Raw genomic sequence first — 17646 nt, forward strand, 5'->3', positions numbered from 1 at the left:
CAACTGGGGGGTACAACAACAAGGGGCACAGCAACAGGGGCACAACAACAAGGGGCACAGCTATAAGGGGCACAAGTACAAGGGGCACAGCAACTGGGGGGCACAGCCACAAGGGGCAAAGCTACAGGGGGCACAGCTACAAGGGGCACAGCGACTGGGGGCACAACTACAGGGGTCACAACTACTCGGGGCACTGCTATTGGGGGCACTGCTACAGGGGGCAAAGCTACTAGGGGTACAGCTACTAGGCTCACAACTATTGGGGGAGCCTGCTCCATCATCCCAGTTAGCAGCAGCACTGTCCCCTGTCTGTGCTAACGTCTTCCCGCGTCAGTGAGGGCATAATGGCCCTCATTCCGAGTTGATCGGTCGCAATGCGAATGTAGCAGAGTTACACACGCCTACTGGGAGTGTATCTTAGCTTCTTAAAAGTGCGACCGAAGTAATCGCAATATTGCGATCACAAACCACGTAGCAGTTTTGGAGTAGCTTCAGACTTACTCTGCCTGTGCGATCAGTTCAGTGCTTGTCGTTCCTGGTTGATGTCACAAACACACCCAGCGTTCGCCCAGGCACTCCCACCGTTTCTCCGGCCACTCCTGCGTTTTTTCCGGAAACGGTAGCGTTTTCAGCCACACGCCCCTAAAACGCCGTGCTTCCGCCCAGTAACACCCATTTCCTGTCAATCACATTACGATCGCCGGAGCGATGAAAAAGCCGTGAGTAAAATTACTTTCTTCATAGCAAAGTTACTTGGCGCAGTCGCAGTGCGAACATTGCGCATGCATACTAAGCGGATTTTCATTGCGATGCGATGAAAAATACCGAGCGAACAACTCGGAATGAGGGCCAATATTCATTAATTTCTCTCTCTCTCTCTCTCTCTCGCTCTCGCTCTCTCGCTCTCGCTCTCGCTCTCTCTCTCTCTCTCTCCTCCTGTGGATTACTTTGTTTGTAAGTATAATTTTCATTTTTACAGGTACCCCTTTTGGAATCTACTGGACAAGTGGACGTGACCGGCGTGGGATGTAGGTAAGTGATCTCTCTCTCATTTTTACAGGAACCACCTATTGGATTCTACTGGACAAGTGGACGTGACCGGCGTGGGATGTAGGTAAGTATGTGTGAGTGTGTAAGTGTGTTTTAATAAATTTTTACTTTCAGGGTGTGTGTGTTGTGTTTTTATTTGGGTATTTTTTTGTTGTAGATCTACAGGTACCAGCGGGCCCGTTATTTCCCCGCATGCTGGCACTTGAGGTTCTCCAAGTACCAGCAAGCGGGGGAGGCTTGCTGGGCCTTGTAGTTCCACAACAAAAAACAATATTCTTTTTTATACACACTTATGGCTATCGGCCCGGCACCCACCGCCCAGGGGTGCTGGGGACAGCCTCGGGCTTCACCCCTGGCCCTTGGGTGCCTGGAGGGGGGGGACCTCTTGATTTAAGGGGTCCCCACTCCTCCAGGGAACCCCGGCCAGGGGTGACTAGTTGGGGGGGTAATGCCACGGCCACAGGGACCTACATAAATGTGTCCCCCTGCTGTGGCATTATGTCCCTGGCTAGTGGAGTACGGTGCTGGTTTCAAAAATACGGGTACCCCTACATCTTTTGTCCCCCGTATTTTTGGAACCAGGACCGGTCTAAGAGCCCGGTGCTGGTTGTCTAAATACGGGGAACCCCTGTCCAATTTTTTCCCAGTATTTAAACAACCAGGACCGGCTCAAAGAGCCCGAGGCTGGTTATACTTAGGAAGTGGGACCTCACGCATTTTTTTTTTACATTCTTTAACCCATTCAGATCCTTCTCCATTAAGTTAATGGAAGCCCTGGACAACAAAATTGCATTCATGTCCTCCTCCCACTCCCTTCCCAAACACTAATTTTTATTTTTTTCTATAAAAATGTACAATATATCACAAGTATGATGAGCAGGCAGGCAGCGGGTATTGGCGGCATCGGACTGAGGTGCAAATTAGTGGCGGAGGGCTGGGTCAGTTGATGGTGGGCTAGTTTGTAAGCCATTGGCGGTGGCAGCAGGCATCGGCTAAGTGGCAGTAGTGGGCATTGGCTCGGCGGCGGTAGGGGTCATCGGCAGGATTCGGCGGACATTATGGCTGTAGTGCCTCACCAGCCTCTGACCTCACCGCACGCCACTGGTTTGTAGACTTACCCGCCGTATCCAGTTCATCTCCAAACAGGGCCTGACCTGTGAATGGTAGGCTTTCCACACCTTTCCTGGAATCCGCTTTCGCAGTCCACTGGCGTAGCTACAATCCCCTGCGTGCTGACGCTGCCATGGCAGTGGTGCGTGCGTTGAGCAAACCAATTTCTTTTATGGCCTCCATCATAAAATTAGCCGAGTCCTAATATGCTGTAGGAGTAAAACAATCTTCCCCCCTGGATAAGGAATCTAACCCGTCAATTAGATTACCTGACCATTTAGCAATGGCACTAGTGATCCACGCACAAGCAATAGTGGGTCTCTGGGCCATCCCAGCAGCTGTGTACAGGGATTTGAGAATGATCTAAAGTTTGCCGTCAGCCGTGTCCTTTAAGGAGGCAGCCCCAGGGACAGGTAAGACTTTCTTACGCGACTACCTAGATACCAATGCCTCAACAATCGGTGGATTTTCTCACTTTTTCCTATCATCCTGAGGAAAAGTAGCAGAGGATTTCTTTTTCACATTAAAATAAGATTCCTCATCCACCGCCGCTACCTTGTCAGGAATGTGCAGGACTTCTCTAATAGCTTCTATCAGGGCCTGTATTCCCTGTGACAGGGCTGCATCCCCCCCCACTCGCATCCACCTCACCCACCTCCGCGTCTTATACGTCATCATCAGTGTCAGCCTGCAGGATTTGGACCAGAGTACGCTTTTGTGGACAAATGACAGGGGTCTGAGACGCTGGTATGGGAACTGAATCTCTAGTCATCAAGTCATCCACAGACTGCCTTAAGTATTGCGTTTCTTTCTCATTATGGGATAATTTATTAGAAATATTTGAGATCATCCCTTTAAGGGAATCCAACCATGCAGGTTCGGACCCACTAGCCTGAGAATGTTTACGATCCTGGGTACACTGTAGTGAGTCCCCCGGGGAAGACAAACTCTGCTGTGCAGGAAACACACGCCCTTGACGTAATAATGTGAAGGGACACACACACTCACACACAGTAAAGGTGGAAGCACGGGTTAACCCACACAGAGCCCGCAGGGAGACACAGAGAAGATGGAGCCAGCCACACCGCGTCCTTTATGCTAAAGGCAAGCTCAGCTGGGTCGCAAACTAAGCTCCTTAATAGGGCTTAGTGGTCTAACACCGCTCCCCGCCCTTACTATGACCCCATGGTACCGCTGAGGAAACGTGGAGTCTTTGTAGAGGAGCTGCGCTTCCCTGTAAGTCCTGTCAGTGTGAGCTGAAGAGGGGAAAATGGCGCTGGTGAGTTGCTGGATCCACTCATAGTGAAGCTCCGCCGCCGTAATGGCATGCGGTCTTCCCATTTTTTTTTATACTGGCTGAGGTGTCTGTGCAGCTTAACACCTGTAAGCTGTGTGCCAGTGTAGGGTAACGTTAAAAAGCTCAGCTCTCCCCTCACAGTGGAAACACACACATACAGCATGCTGTATTGAGCCTGGAGACGCAGCCTGCATGTCAGTGTTGCGCTCCATACCCTGATGCCACCATTACAGACGGTGACCCACTAACCGGGACGCCGGCCACCTACTCACCATGCTTCTTACTTCTGGCTCTGTTAGAGGTGGAGGCGTGCTGCTGGACTGTGCGCTCGCCATGGTGGGGCTTGCAAATAGGTCCCTCAGGAGCTCAGTGTCCTGCCAGCGGGGAACGGGACCATTAACCCTATAGGAGGTTGGGCCGTCTCCCCTCCTAAGTCCCACGAAGCAGACAGGCTGGTGCCAGCCAGCCCTGTCTGAAAACAACAAACAGAAAATAAATACAGAAAACTCTTCAGGAATCTTCCCTAAGCGTGACCGGCTCCTCCGGGCACATTTTCTAAACAGTCTGGAAAGAGGGGCATAGAGGGAGGAGCCAGCGTACACTATTGATTTCTTAAAGTGCTCAAGGCTCCTAGTGGACCCGTCTATACACCATGGTACTAATGTGGACCCCAGTATCCTCTAGGACGTAAGAGAAAATTAATTTATTCCATTTTGGAATAAGGCTGTTACATAACAAAATGAGGAAAAAGTGAAGCGCTGTGAATATTTTTCCGAGCACTGTATATTTTTATTTTATGAACCTTATGGTACTGATGAAGAGTTGAAAACAAGTTGGGTGCAACTGCTCCGGCATTGCATGCATAGAACAAAATTAGTATATTCACTTGTATGCAGTGTTGTATGCTGTACTGGCTCCATGCCACGCCTGTCCATACACTAGGTTTCATAGCTGGGGTCATTATTGTTGAAATATGGATTGCGCTACTACACTATCTCTGCCTCTCCTCTGCTGTAGTCGCGCCTCCTAGTCTGCCCCCGGCTCTACCCAAGTCAGGGGAGCTGTGCCTCAGATTCATCTACTTTCAGTCCAGGGCTCCACGGAAAGGCCAGAGCTTGTCTCGCTGCTCTGCCTTCATCTGTCACCAGTTACGCCTCACTGAGCTGTCATTCACCTTGATGCGGCTCCCACACACTGGCATCATCAGCGGCACCCTAGCAGGGAGAGATACATGAGGAATAAGAGGCATGAGGGAAGAACTGTGTTAGCGCAAGATGGCAGAGTATCTTGGTGGGCAGTTACACAGCAATGTTGGCCTAGGGACAGCGGGATGTGTGAGTGTAGAAAGAGAAAATACCTGTATGTAAAGTTATGTGTGGACTTTGTAGAAGGTAATAGGGCAGAACAGCTTATGAAGGTTACTGTATGTGTGTGGTTCTGTAATATGGTAAACTGCCTGAAGAGGTGAATTCTCAAGGAACGCTTAAAGGTTTGGAGATTAGAGGAGAGTCTTGTACATGGGAGGGCATTGCCCGGAGTGGGTGCTAACCGTGACTGGGAGCAGGTAATGCTTGTGTGAGCCAGGAGATATTGTGAGATAAGAGATGTATGTTTGTGTAGTTTGGTTAATAGAATTATGGAAGTATTTTTTAGGGAAATCTGTAAATTGCAGCAGCCGAAGGAGGGACTGACAGAGCGGACAGCAGAAGATGAACGCTTTTCGAGGTGGGCTAGGGGAGTGGCATCTGTTAGGTGGGCAAAAAGGGGAGGGGCTAGGTGCGTGGCACCCACATTGGCTGGGGCAGGGGGCTGGGGGGGGGGGGGCATGAGTACCACCACCTCACTAGAACCACTTTAAGCACTGTGTATATAACCTGCACATACCACTGTATTGCTGCACTGCTATACTCATACATGACCTGTTGGTCCTCTGTATGTTCTGCTCAAGCTTCACACCATCCAGATCCACTCAGTGTATAACTGTGAGTAATGCTGTACAAACATCTCTGCTTACACTTTAATAAACCAAACACAGAGTTAAGTACTTGGACTGTCTGTTGTATCTGAATTCTGCAGGTGTCTACTATTTATACATACTATTTATACATGCAGTACCTCCCAACTTTTGATTCCCTGAGATCGGGACCCTCGCATCCGTAAAGGGGGCGTAGTATCGGTAGGTAGTATTTTGGGGGGCATGTTCAGCGCTTCCGAGCAGCTGAGCAGCACCCCCAGTCCCCTGGCTTGCCTCCCTGCACTTGATAGATGCTGTGCGCATGCACATAACATCTAGTCACTCGCTGTATTGCAGAGCAATGGGTGACCAGGGCTCCCCGCCAGCGGGACAGTGTCCGAATAGCTGGACAGTTGGGAGGTGTAATTTATAACCTGCATATTTCCACATATAGTATACACATATTAATGTACTTGCACCAACCTGATCCCTGGTGTCAAAAACAGGCACAATTACATGTATTATCTGTATAGCCCAAAATTCCTTCTGAATGCATTACCGTCCACACGCTTTCAGAGAAGGTCTGCATATTATTGACATGTTTTACCCTTACACTGGGCATTACTATACATGGGGTTAGTGGTTCCTTATGTACAAACCTATAGAATGAAACTAAGGGCCTAAGTCAGATCTGATCACAGCAGCAAACTTTCTCTAATGGGCAAAACCTTGTTCACTGTAGGTGGGGCAGATATAACATGTACAGAGAGTTAGATTTGGGTGGGTTATTTTGTTTCTGTGCAAGATAAATACTGGCTGCTTTATTTTTACACTGCAATTTAGATTTCAGATTGAACAAACCCCACCCAAATCTAACTCTCTCTGCATATGTTATATCTGCCACCCCCTGCAGTGCTCATAGATTTGCCCATTAGAGAAAGATTTTGCTGCTGCAATCAGGTCTGAATTAGGCCCTAAATTGGAATAGCATTTAGGTTTGGGAGTAAAACAATCAGAGTACCATTTAAAACCTTTGAGGGGATTTTCATCCTGTGTTGCTTTTCGTACACACATGTCATGGTGTTAAGTAACAAATTATTTTTATTAGTTTTGAATACATTTTATTTGTTTTTTTCTTTTCTTTTTATCTACTTTTCATTCCTTTTTGTAATTTCTGTTTTTATTACTTGTAACAGTATTTTTTTTATTACCAGATCTAAGGGAATCTTAAAAAAAAAAAAGACAAAACATAGGGGTCTATGGGGCAGATGTGCTAATTCCGCTCCTAATTACCCTGTTACATGCTGTGTTTGAAAAATTACAATAAGGAGCTGATTAGCTGGTACTTTATCTCTCTACACTTTTTCACTCTCCAATGCTTAGTAAATCTAATACTGCCACGGATGCTGCCCCTAGTGGGGATAGCGAATTTTACCAATACTCAATATAACAGGATTAAAAAATAGATCAGACAACCACCATAGAAAGCTGCTTCCTACTATGTTGTTAATACAGTATAACACTTTGTCATAAATTCATAGCTAAATACTGCATTAAAGAATGCCACAGCAAACACGTGGACATTGTGGTGGAGGCTGAGGTGAACACATACTGTATGCATACTGTACAGAAATAATAAATTACCTGTGAAGAAAAATCCAGCTTGTGCAAGGACATACGGCTCTACTAAAGCATACACAGGCCAGCAGGTAAATGATTGTAGTCTGGTCTGTTCATTCTTCATTAATTCATTGTGATCCCTCAGACTAACCTGCACAGGCTGCAGGCGAACCTCATACTTTGATATATTCCCCACATCATCTCCCCGAATAAATCCACAAAAAGGGTTGAATTTTCTATGGTTGTCTATAGGGGAAGCATATAAAGATTGCTTGCACAGTACCAGCCCACAGCAGAAGCACTGGCAGCTGATGTCCACGCCTGTCCTGAAGAATCCAGCAAACGCCATCTCTTGTGGAGACCAGGATGACAAGTTTTTGAGATCCAAGAGATTCCTCAACCTCTTTGCTTCACTTCTCATGGAGTAGTTGGGTCCTTTGGGCAGCTGCTCACGTATCTTTCTGTGGGTTTCGGCCATCGTACTGATTGTTTGGTCTAACACATCCCGCATATAATAAGACGGCATTGTGGGTTTAAAAGATGGGTCAAATTCAGAAATGTTTATTAGGTCCATAATTTCAGAAGAAAGATAGAGCATATGTCTTCAGAATCTGTGAAAATATACAGAACAAATATAAATGGGATGTATGCTATATGTGGTCAGGTCCACTTTCCCATTTACCCCTGACCCCTGATATGCATTAGGACAGTGGTTCTCAAACTTTTTTGAATCACGGCACCCTAGGGTATCAGAATTTTTTTCACGGCGCCCCTAGGCCAATAGTTTCTTATTGAAATTTAAAAAGAAATATTATATTAAAGTACATTGTTTTTATATTCAGTATCATCCTGAGGTACAGTTGTGTGGTGAGGGACAAGATTTGCTTCTTTTTGTCCACATATGTTATGACTGACAGCCACCAGCACTGGTTTTACCTATTACATTTACCATAGTTAATTTGAATTGGTCCTGGACCACCAATCCAGGGCACCCCTGCAAGTGTCCCGCGGCACCCCAGGGTGCCACAGCTCACAGTTTGAGAACCACTGCCTTAGGACATGGTTTATTACATACTGCCAGCACAGGGATGCTTGTATTAATGTAAAATGTATATGGAGAGACTTCTGGTTCCGGCTCCCATGTGATCGGGTGCCTGGTGTGAGAGCTCCGCTGCTACCCAGGCCAGCACGCAGCGCCGCGTTCGCGGCAATAATCCAGGCAGTTCCCGCAGCCTTGGCGAGGAGAAGCTCTTCTCCACCTTATGGAGAAGTTTCTCTCCTCTCCCATGCCGGCAAAGCAGCAAAGATCCCGCTCTGAGCGGCGCTGGGCGGAATCCAACATGGCCACCGCACCGGACACACTGGAGGGCACGCAGGAGCTGGATGATGGATCTCAGCCTGCCTCTCCTGACCCTGCAGCTCCAGTCTCATATGAGGATGTAGTGAAAGCAATCCAGGTAACAATGGGGCCCCTCATGGACGCGCACGCTGCTAAGCTGACGCAGGTGGCACAGGACATTAAGTCTCAGATGAAACAGCTGTCCCAGAGGGTATTATCCACTGAGCAAAGATTGGGGGAAGTATTCCAAGACGTGGCAGAATTAAAAACGAATAATGACACTATGCAGAAATCCTATTACCAAGTTATGAATAAATTAGACGACCTGGAAAACAGATCGAGGAGGAATAACCTCAGGATCATGGGCTTAGCACAGGGGTGGGCAATTATTTCAGCTGGGGGGCCGCTTAACACTTCCAGTGAATATTCGAGGGCCATACACAAAGTATCTTGTATATATAAAACTAAAAAGTTGTGAATCCCTAGCAAACGGCGCAAAGAAGAGCAGCCCGTAGGCCGGTTCACCACAACAGAACCTCACCAAAAAGTTCAGATAGCACAAGTTTAAATACAAATGTGTGGGACACCAGAATAACAGGCGCTTAACAGTATATATGTAAAGGTATACTTAGTAACACGTCCCTGGAATGTGCAGGAATGATGAAGCTTCAAATTGTCGTGTGGACGGGCGTATTTCCCTTTTCTGAAGCAATCCTTTCTCCTCAGATCGATGTTAACATGGAAAAAATGGTATATATATATATATATATATATATATATATATATATATATGTGTAATAATGTTTAAATAATGAATAAGTCTCTCTCAATGTCAGAGATATTAAACACAGAAAAGGCAATATTCATCCATCGATGAGGCGTACCCCAACTCACTTTCCAAACGAAAGAAGAAAGCCTATCAAGGTATTTTTTTCTATCCACCTCTGTGTTTAGAAATCACAGATTTACGTGATAAACCCTCTTTGCCAAGGAAATAAGCGTACCTCATTCACACAAAAAGGGGGTGGTTGAAACACATAAAGGTATCTTTCATACTCTGTAAGTTGAATGTGAGGCGTACCCTACTCACGGAAATACAGATTATATTCAAGCACATCTGGGTTTCTTTCGATGATCAAACGTGTTAATGATTGGCACTAATTTTCCTCATGTGTGGATAGATCCCAAAATCAAAAAAGAATATGGTTCACGATATGTCCACATGAAAAAGGTTTGTATTTTATTAAAAAACGCCCCGTACATAAGGGGTGAGCACAATGAACACAATAAAAAGGTATGCACAGTCCATTAGATGTTATAGCAGCGTGGATAATGCATCCAAAGACATACAGAAATTTTTTTAAGTCCAAGACTTAAATAAAAGAATTTGTCACGATCCGGGTATCTGGACGCCATTACTTACCCTTCAGATGCCTCCTAAGGCTGGCTCTGCGTTCCAGGACCGGATCCCATCTGTTATACTGATGTCCACATTCCTGCCTCCTCTCCTGTCACTCTGAGACGCGGTCACCGCAACACCTGTTACATTCGGAATGGCGTCTCCCGCGGCCTCCGCCGCTGTTCCTGAGTTTCTACATGTAGAATGTCAGAGTGGTGATTACGTCAGCCGCGGCCTCCGCTGTGCCCGCGTGGTTGGGTGTGCACTTATCAGTCTGGCGTCTCCTGTCTCCTGTGGCCGGCGCCGCCATTACTGTTTTAATTCCCACATGGATTATAAACCAAACTTCCCTCCAAGTGTCTGCATGGGCGCAGCCATCTTGGATTCTGTCATCTGTTCATTTCCACCAATCTGCTGTTTGCAATGTTAATCTGCATAATTGCCTAGCCAATCCCTTCCTTGCTGCAGGTATAAGTAATCTGTGCCTGAGCAAGGAAGGCGTCAGTGCTTTGGTTGTCAAACCTAGTTCCAGTTTGTCTCTCTCCTGTGGTTGTTTTCCAGACTCCAGCTCCTATCTCCACACTTCCACTAAAGAGACCCGCACCAGCATTTCCACCTGCGGTGTAGCCTGACTCTCCTATCCATTTGGATTCATCTGCTTCCAGCTACAGATCCACCTGCTTTCAGCATCCAGCTTCCAGCAGAGGTCAGCTCTTCTTAAAGTGCCGGTACCCTTTTCTGCAGATTATCATTTATCACCGGCATTATTATTTCACCGCTCTCAAGCTCCAAACATCACTTCATATTTCATCGCTCTCAAGCTACATTTATTATTTAACTGGTTCCAGCCAGTATTCACTCCGTGTCAACATCAGTCTGGTTTCAGCCAGTATCCACAGCAGCCGTTTTACCCACAGCAGCCCAGCTTTTCCTGGAACACCAGCTGGTACGATCCTGGGCTATTTCCATTGCTACAGTCGGGCCTGGTAAGGACTTTCCACCTAGAAGATTATTAAGAACTATCTCATACTACCAGAGCCCTGTGGTCCTTGCCACCCTGTAGTACCCAGGAACTGTGTTATTTCCCTGCTGAGTTTTATGTTTTCTTATTTGCTGCTGTGTTACGGAGTATGTCATAATAAACATCATTGACTTTTATCCTGGTTGTCGTGGTCACGCCTTCGGGCAGTTATTCTACATGTTACTTACATGTCTAGGGGTCTGATACAACCTCCCAGGTTCCGTTACATCTCAGCCCCTACAACTGAGGCTGCCTCTCGTCAGCTCAGGCCCTCAGTTGTGACAGTAAGCACTGACCATATGAATCCAGCTGGAGACCAGGATCAAGCGGCCAGGCCGATGCAAGAACTGGCAGCCCGACTTGAACATCAGGAGGCTGCACAGGGCCACATCGTCCGCTGTCTCCAGGATCTCTCTACTCGGCTGGATGGGATTCAGACAACCCTCCGTGGATCAGGCGCGTCCAGTGCGTCAACCACAGTGACTCCAGCTATAACCCCACCCACCTTACCCATTTCTGCTCCCCGTCTTCATCTTCCAACGCCAGCAAAATTTGACGGATCTCCAAGATTCTGCAGGGGATTTCTCAACCAGTGTGAAATTCATTTTGAGCTACAACCTGGCAATTTTCCCAGTGACCGTACTAAAATTGCCTACATTATCTCTCTTCTCAGTGGCTCAGCCCTTGATTGGGCATCACCATTATGGGAGAGGTCCGACACCCTGCTATCCTCCTACACTGCATTCGTGTCAACATTCAGGCGTATCTTCGACGAGCCAGGCCGGGTAACTTCAGCTTCATCTGAGATTCTCCGTTTACGCCAGGGATCACGTACTGTAGGACAATATCTTATACAGTTCCAGATCCTGGCATCCGAACTGGCATGGAACGACGAGGCCCTGTATGCTGCATTTTGGCATGGCTTATCTGAGCGTATTAAAGATGAGTTAGCTACCAGAGACTTACCTTCCAAGTTAGATGAGCTAATCTCACTCTGCACGAAAGTTGATTTACGTTTCAGAGAGAGAGCAACTGAGCGTGGAAGATCATCTGCTCCAAAATCTTCTGCTCCTCCTCCTCGCCAACTGTCACCATCTAAAGATGAGCCCATGCAAATTGGCCGTTCCCGTTTAACTCCTGCTGAGCGCCGAAGACGTCTCTCTGAGTCTCTTTGTCTTTATTGTGCAGCTCCGTCTCACACCATTAATGCCTGTCCCAAACGTCCGGGAAAACTCCAAACCCTAGCTCGCCCAGGAGAGGGCCGGCTAGGAGTAATGATCTCCTCTCCATCTCCTCATGATTGTAATCTCCCAGTGTCGCTCCAAATTGCTCAACGGTACCGGAATGTCATTGCCCTCCTTGATTCCGGAGCAGCTGGGAACTTTATTACCGAAGCCTATGTTAAACGGTGGTCCCTACCCACCGAGAGACTTCCTTCGTCCATCTCCTTAACTGCCGTGGATGGCAGCAAGATTTTTGATGCAGTTATTTCCCTAAGGACTCTACCAGTTCGTCTGAGAGTGGGAGTTCTTCATTCCAAATTTATTTTTTAGTGATTCCAAGAGCCACACATCCTGTGGTCCTGGGCCTTCCATGGCTCCGTCTTCACAATCCATCCATTGATTGGACGACTACGCAGATTCTGGCATGGGGTCCCTCCTGTGCTGAGACATGTTTGTTTAAAGTATTGCCTGTCTGTTCTTCCTCCTCCAGGTCGTCTGATGTTCCACCTCCTCCATATCAAGATTTCACGGATGTGTTCAGTAAAGCTTCTGCTGATATCCTTCCTCCTCATAGAGAATGGGACTGCCCGATTGATCTCGTTCCAGGGAAGGTTCCACCTCGAGGCCGAACGTACCCGTTGTCTCTGCCTGAGACGCATTCTATGGAGGAATACATTAAATAGAACCTAGCAAAGGGGTTCATTCGACCTTCCTCTTCTCCAGCCGGCGCAGGCTTCTTTTTCGTAAAGAAAAAAGATGGTGGTCTGCGGCCGTGCATCGATTACAGAGGTCTGAACGACATTACCATCAAGAACCGCTATCCACTACCCCTGATTACTGAGCTCTTTGACAGAGTTAGCGGAGCTACCATCTTCACAAAGCTGGACTTGAGAGGTGCATACAATCTCATCCGGATCCGTGAGGGTGACGAGTGGAAGACCGCCTTTAACACCCGTGACGGACATTATGAGTACCTCGTCATGCCCTTCGGATTGAGCAATGCTCCAGCTGTCTTCCAGCATTTTGTCAATGAGATCTTCAGAGACATTTTATACCGTCATGTCGTGGTCTATTTAGATGATATCCTCATTTTTGCCAACAATTTAGAGGAACATCGTTTTTGGGTAAAAGAGGTTCTGTCCCGTCTCCGTGTCAATCATCTCTATTGCAAATTAGAGAAATGCGTCTTTGAAGTCAAGTCCATTCCGTTTCTGGGTTACATTGTGTCCGGTTCCGGACTAGAGATGGATCCTGAGAAACTACAAGCAATTCAGAATTGGCCGATACCCTTAACCCTCAAAGGGGTCCAGAGGTTCTTAGGGTTCGCCAATTATTACAGAAAGTTTATACAAGACTTTTCCACCATTGTGGCTCCTATTACTGCATTAACTAAGAAGGGTGCTAACCCGTCCAAGTGGTCTGAAGAAGCTACGCAAGCTTTTCATCTTTTAAAACAACGGTTCATCTCTGCACCAGTTTTGAAACAGCCCGACATCGACTCTCCTTTCATCTTAGAGGTGGATGCCTCCTCCGTTGGAGTAGGAGCGGTGTTATCTCAGAGGGCTAAAGATGGCCATTTACACCCTTGCAGTTTCTTCTCCCGGAAGTTCTCCCCAGCTGAGCGCAACTATGCCATTGGCGACCAGGAGTTGCTAGCCATCAAGCTCGCTCTAGAGGAGTGGAGATATCTGTTGGAGGGAGCTTCTCATTCAATCACCATACTTACGGACCACAAGAATCTTTTATATCTGAAAGGCGCACAATGTCTCAACCCTCGTCAGGCCAGATGGGCACTTTTCTTTTCCAGGTTCGACTTTAAACTCCAGTTCTGTCTGGGTTCTCAGAATCGTAAGGCCGATGCCCTTTCCCGCTCATGGGAGCAAGAAAATGAGTCGGAGTCTTCAGACAAGCATCCTATTATTAATCCGTTGGCATTCTCCACGGTAGGGATGGACTCTACGCCCCCACTAGGGAAAAGTTTTGTGAAGCCGGTGCTAAGGAAGAAGCTCATGCATTGGGCCCATGCTTCCCGTTTTGCCGGACATACAGGTATCCAAAAAACCCTGGAGTTTATCTCTAGGTCCTATTGGTGGCCAACTCTGAAAAAGGACGTCACCGAGTTTATTGCATCTTGCCCAAAGTGTGCCCAACATAAAGTATCCCGCCAGTCGCCTGCGGGGCAACTGGTTCCATTATCTGTTCCCCGTCGACCATGGACCCATCTGTCGATGGATTTCATTTCAGACTTACCCATGTGCAACAAGTTCAATACCATCTGGGTGGTAGTTGACCGGTTCACCAAGATGGCACACTTCATTCCTCTCACCGGTCTTCCGTCAGCTTCCAAGTTGGCTCAAGTGTTCATACAAGAGATCTTCCGACTCCACGGTCTGCCTGAAGAAATTATCTCAGATCGAGGAGTTCAATTCACAGCCAAATTCTGGCGAAGTTTATGTCAAGTCCTCCAAGTCAAACTAAAGTTTTCCACGGCTTACCATCCTCAGACCAATGGTCAAACTGAGAGGGTGAATCAGGACTTGGAGGCCTTCCTCCGCATCTATGTGTCTTCCTCTCAAGATGACTGGGTTCAATTACTTCCCTGGGCCGAGTTCTGCCATAACAATCAGTATCATTCCTCATCTTCTTCAACACCATTCTTCACCAACTTTGGGTTCCACCCTAAAGTCCCTGAATTCCAACCGCTCCCAGCAACTTCTGTTCCAGCAGTGGATATCACCTTGCATCAGTTTGCAAACAACTGGAAGAGTGTACGAGCAGCTCTGCTCAAGGCATCGTTCAGGTATAAGAAGTTTGCGGACAAGAAGCGTAGAGCGGTTCCTGCTCTCAAGGTGGGTGATCGGGTATGGTTATCCACGAAGAATTTGAGGTTAAGAGTTCCCAGTATGAAGTTTGCACCTCGCTACATTGGTCCTTTCAAAATTGAGCAAGTCATCAATCCTGTTGCTTACAGACTTCAGTTACCTCCCTTCTTAAAAATACCCAGGACATTCCATGTTTCCCTGTTGAAACCGCTGATCCTGAATCGGTTTCATTCCTCACTTCCTCCAACTCCGAAAGTCCAAACTCAATGAGGCGTTGAGTATGAAGTGGCCAAGATCCTGGACTCACGTCACCGTTACGGTCAACTACAGTATCTTATTGACTGGAAAGGTTACGGCCCTGAGGAACGCTCATGGACCAATGCTTCTGATGTCCATGCTCCTGCCTTGGTCCGGAGATTCCATTCCAAGTTTCCTCAAAAGCCAAAAAAGTGTCCTGGGGCCACTCCTAAAGGGGGGGGGGGGTGCTGTCACGATCCGGGTATCTGGACGCCATTACTTACCCTTCAGATGCCTCCTAAGGCTGGCTCAGCGTTCCAGGACCGGATCCCATCTGTTATACTGATGTCCACATTCCTGCCCCCTCTCCTGTCACTCTGAGACGCGGTCACCGCAACGCCTGTTACATTCGGAATGGCGTCTCCCGCGGCCTCCGCCGCTGTTCCTGAGTTTCTACATGTAGAATGTCAGAGTGGTGATTACGTCAGCCGCGGCCTCCGCTGTGCCCGCGTGGTTGGGTGTGCACTTATCAGTCTGGCGTCTCCTGTCTCCTGTGGCCGGCGCCACCATTACTGTTTTAATTCCCACATGGATTACAAACCAAACTTCCCTCCAAGTGTCTGCATGGGCGCAGCCATCTTGGATTCTGTCATCTGTTCATTTCCACCAATCTGCTGTTTGCAATGTTAATCTGCATAATTGCCTAGCCAATCCCTTCCTTGCTGCAGGTATAAGTAATCTGTGCCTGAGCAAGGAAAGCGTCAGTGCTTTGGTTGTCAAACCTAGTTCCAGTTTGTCTCTCTCCTGTGGTTGTTTTCCAGATTCCAGCTCCTATCTCCACACTTCCACTAAAGAGACCCGCATCAGCATTTCCACCTGCGGTGTAGCATGACTCTCCTATCCATTTGGATTCATCTGCTTCCAGCTACAGATCCACCTGCTTTCAGCATCCAGCTTCCAGCAGAGGTCAGCTCTTCTTAAAGTGCCGGTACCCTTTTCTGCAGATTATCATTTATCACCGGCATAATTATTTCACCGCTCTCAAGCTCCAAACATCACTTCATATTTCATCGCTCTCAAGCTACATTTATTATTTAACTGGTTCCAGCCAGTATTCACTCCGTGTCAACATCAGTCTGGTTTCAGCCAGTATCCACAGCAGCCGTTTTACCCACAGCAGCCCAGCTTTTCCTGGAACACCAGCTGGTACGATCCTGGGCTATTTCCATTGCTACAGTCGGGCCTGGTAAGGACTTTCCACCTAGAAGATTATTAAGAACTATCTCATACTACCAGAGCCCTGTGGTCCTTGCCACCCTGTAGTACCCAGGAACTGTGTTATTTCCCTGCTGAGTTTTATGTTTTCTTATTTGCTGCTGTGTTACGGAGTATGTCATAATAAACATCATTGACTTTTATCCTGGTTGTCGTGGTCACGCCTTCGGGCAGTTATTCTACATGTTACTTACATGTCTAGGGGTCTGATATAACCTCCCAGGTTCCGTTACATCTCAGCCCCTACAACTGAGGCTGCCTCTCGTCAGCTCAGGCCCTCAGTTGTGACAGAATTTAGTTAAAAGCAATGACAGTTCATACCAAAATGGTATAGTAGAAGGTCCACACTCTCACGTTTGATCATCGAAAGAAACCCAGATGTGCTTGAATATAATCTTTATTTCCGTGAGTAGGGTACGCCTCACATTCAACTTACAGAGTATGAAAGATACCTTTATGTGTTTCAACCACCCCCTTTTTGTGTGAGTGAGGTAAGCTTATTTCCTTGGCAAAGAGGGTTTATCACCTAAATCTGTGATTTCTAAACACAGAGGTGGATAGAAAAAGATACCTTGATAGGCTTTCTTCTTTCGTTTGGAAAGTGAGTTGGGGTACGCCTCATCGATGGATGAATATTGCCTTTTCTGTGTTTAATATCTCTGACATTGAGAGAGACTTATTCATTATTTAAACATTATTACACATATATATATATATATATATATATATATATATACCATTTTTTCCATGTTAACATCGATCTGAGGAGAAAGGATTGCTTCAGAAAAGGGAAATACGCCCGTCCACACGACAATTTGAAGCTCCATCTTTCCTGCACATTCCAGGGACGTGTTACTAAGTATACCTTTATATATATCTTGTATATACAATACAAGACAATTTTACACATTACAGTAGCAGAGTCCCCCTTTTTACACATTACGGCAGCAAAGTCCCCCTTTTTTACACATTACGGCAGCAGAGTCCCCCTTTTTTACACATTATGGCAACAGGGCCCCCCTTTTTTACACATTACGGCAGCAAAGTCCCCCTTTTTTACACATTACGGCAGCAGAGTCCTCCTTTTTTACACATTACGGCAGCAAAGCCCCCCTTTTTACACATTAGGCAAGCAGAGTCCGAGAGAGAGAGCGAGCAAGCAGTTCAAGGCTGGTGACATCCACAGCCACACTAATATAATGTACAAAATACCAATAATTTTTAACCAAAGCAACAATACATCACTTGTCCCCCACACACTCATGCCCATGACATGAGTGTGTGATTTTTCACCTTGCA

General features: G+C 47.0%; 1 protein-coding gene across 1 annotated transcript in view; it reads right to left on the reverse strand.

The window, feature by feature from the left end:
• The window catches only part of LOC134893243 (baculoviral IAP repeat-containing protein 1f-like), a 217664-nt gene that overhangs the window by 172836 nt on the left and 27182 nt on the right, over positions 1-17646 (reverse strand). Inside the window, exon 4 of the mRNA XM_063913674.1 lies at positions 7056-7642. Coding sequence (XP_063769744.1) covers positions 7056-7629 — 574 coding nt within the window. The 5' untranslated portion in view covers positions 7630-7642. The remainder of the gene's footprint in view (positions 1-7055; positions 7643-17646) is intronic.

The sequence above is a fragment of the Pseudophryne corroboree genome, chromosome 1 (assembly GCF_028390025.1).
Source record: "Pseudophryne corroboree isolate aPseCor3 chromosome 1, aPseCor3.hap2, whole genome shotgun sequence".
In the NCBI taxonomy this organism is placed as follows: domain Eukaryota; kingdom Metazoa; phylum Chordata; class Amphibia; order Anura; family Myobatrachidae; genus Pseudophryne; species Pseudophryne corroboree.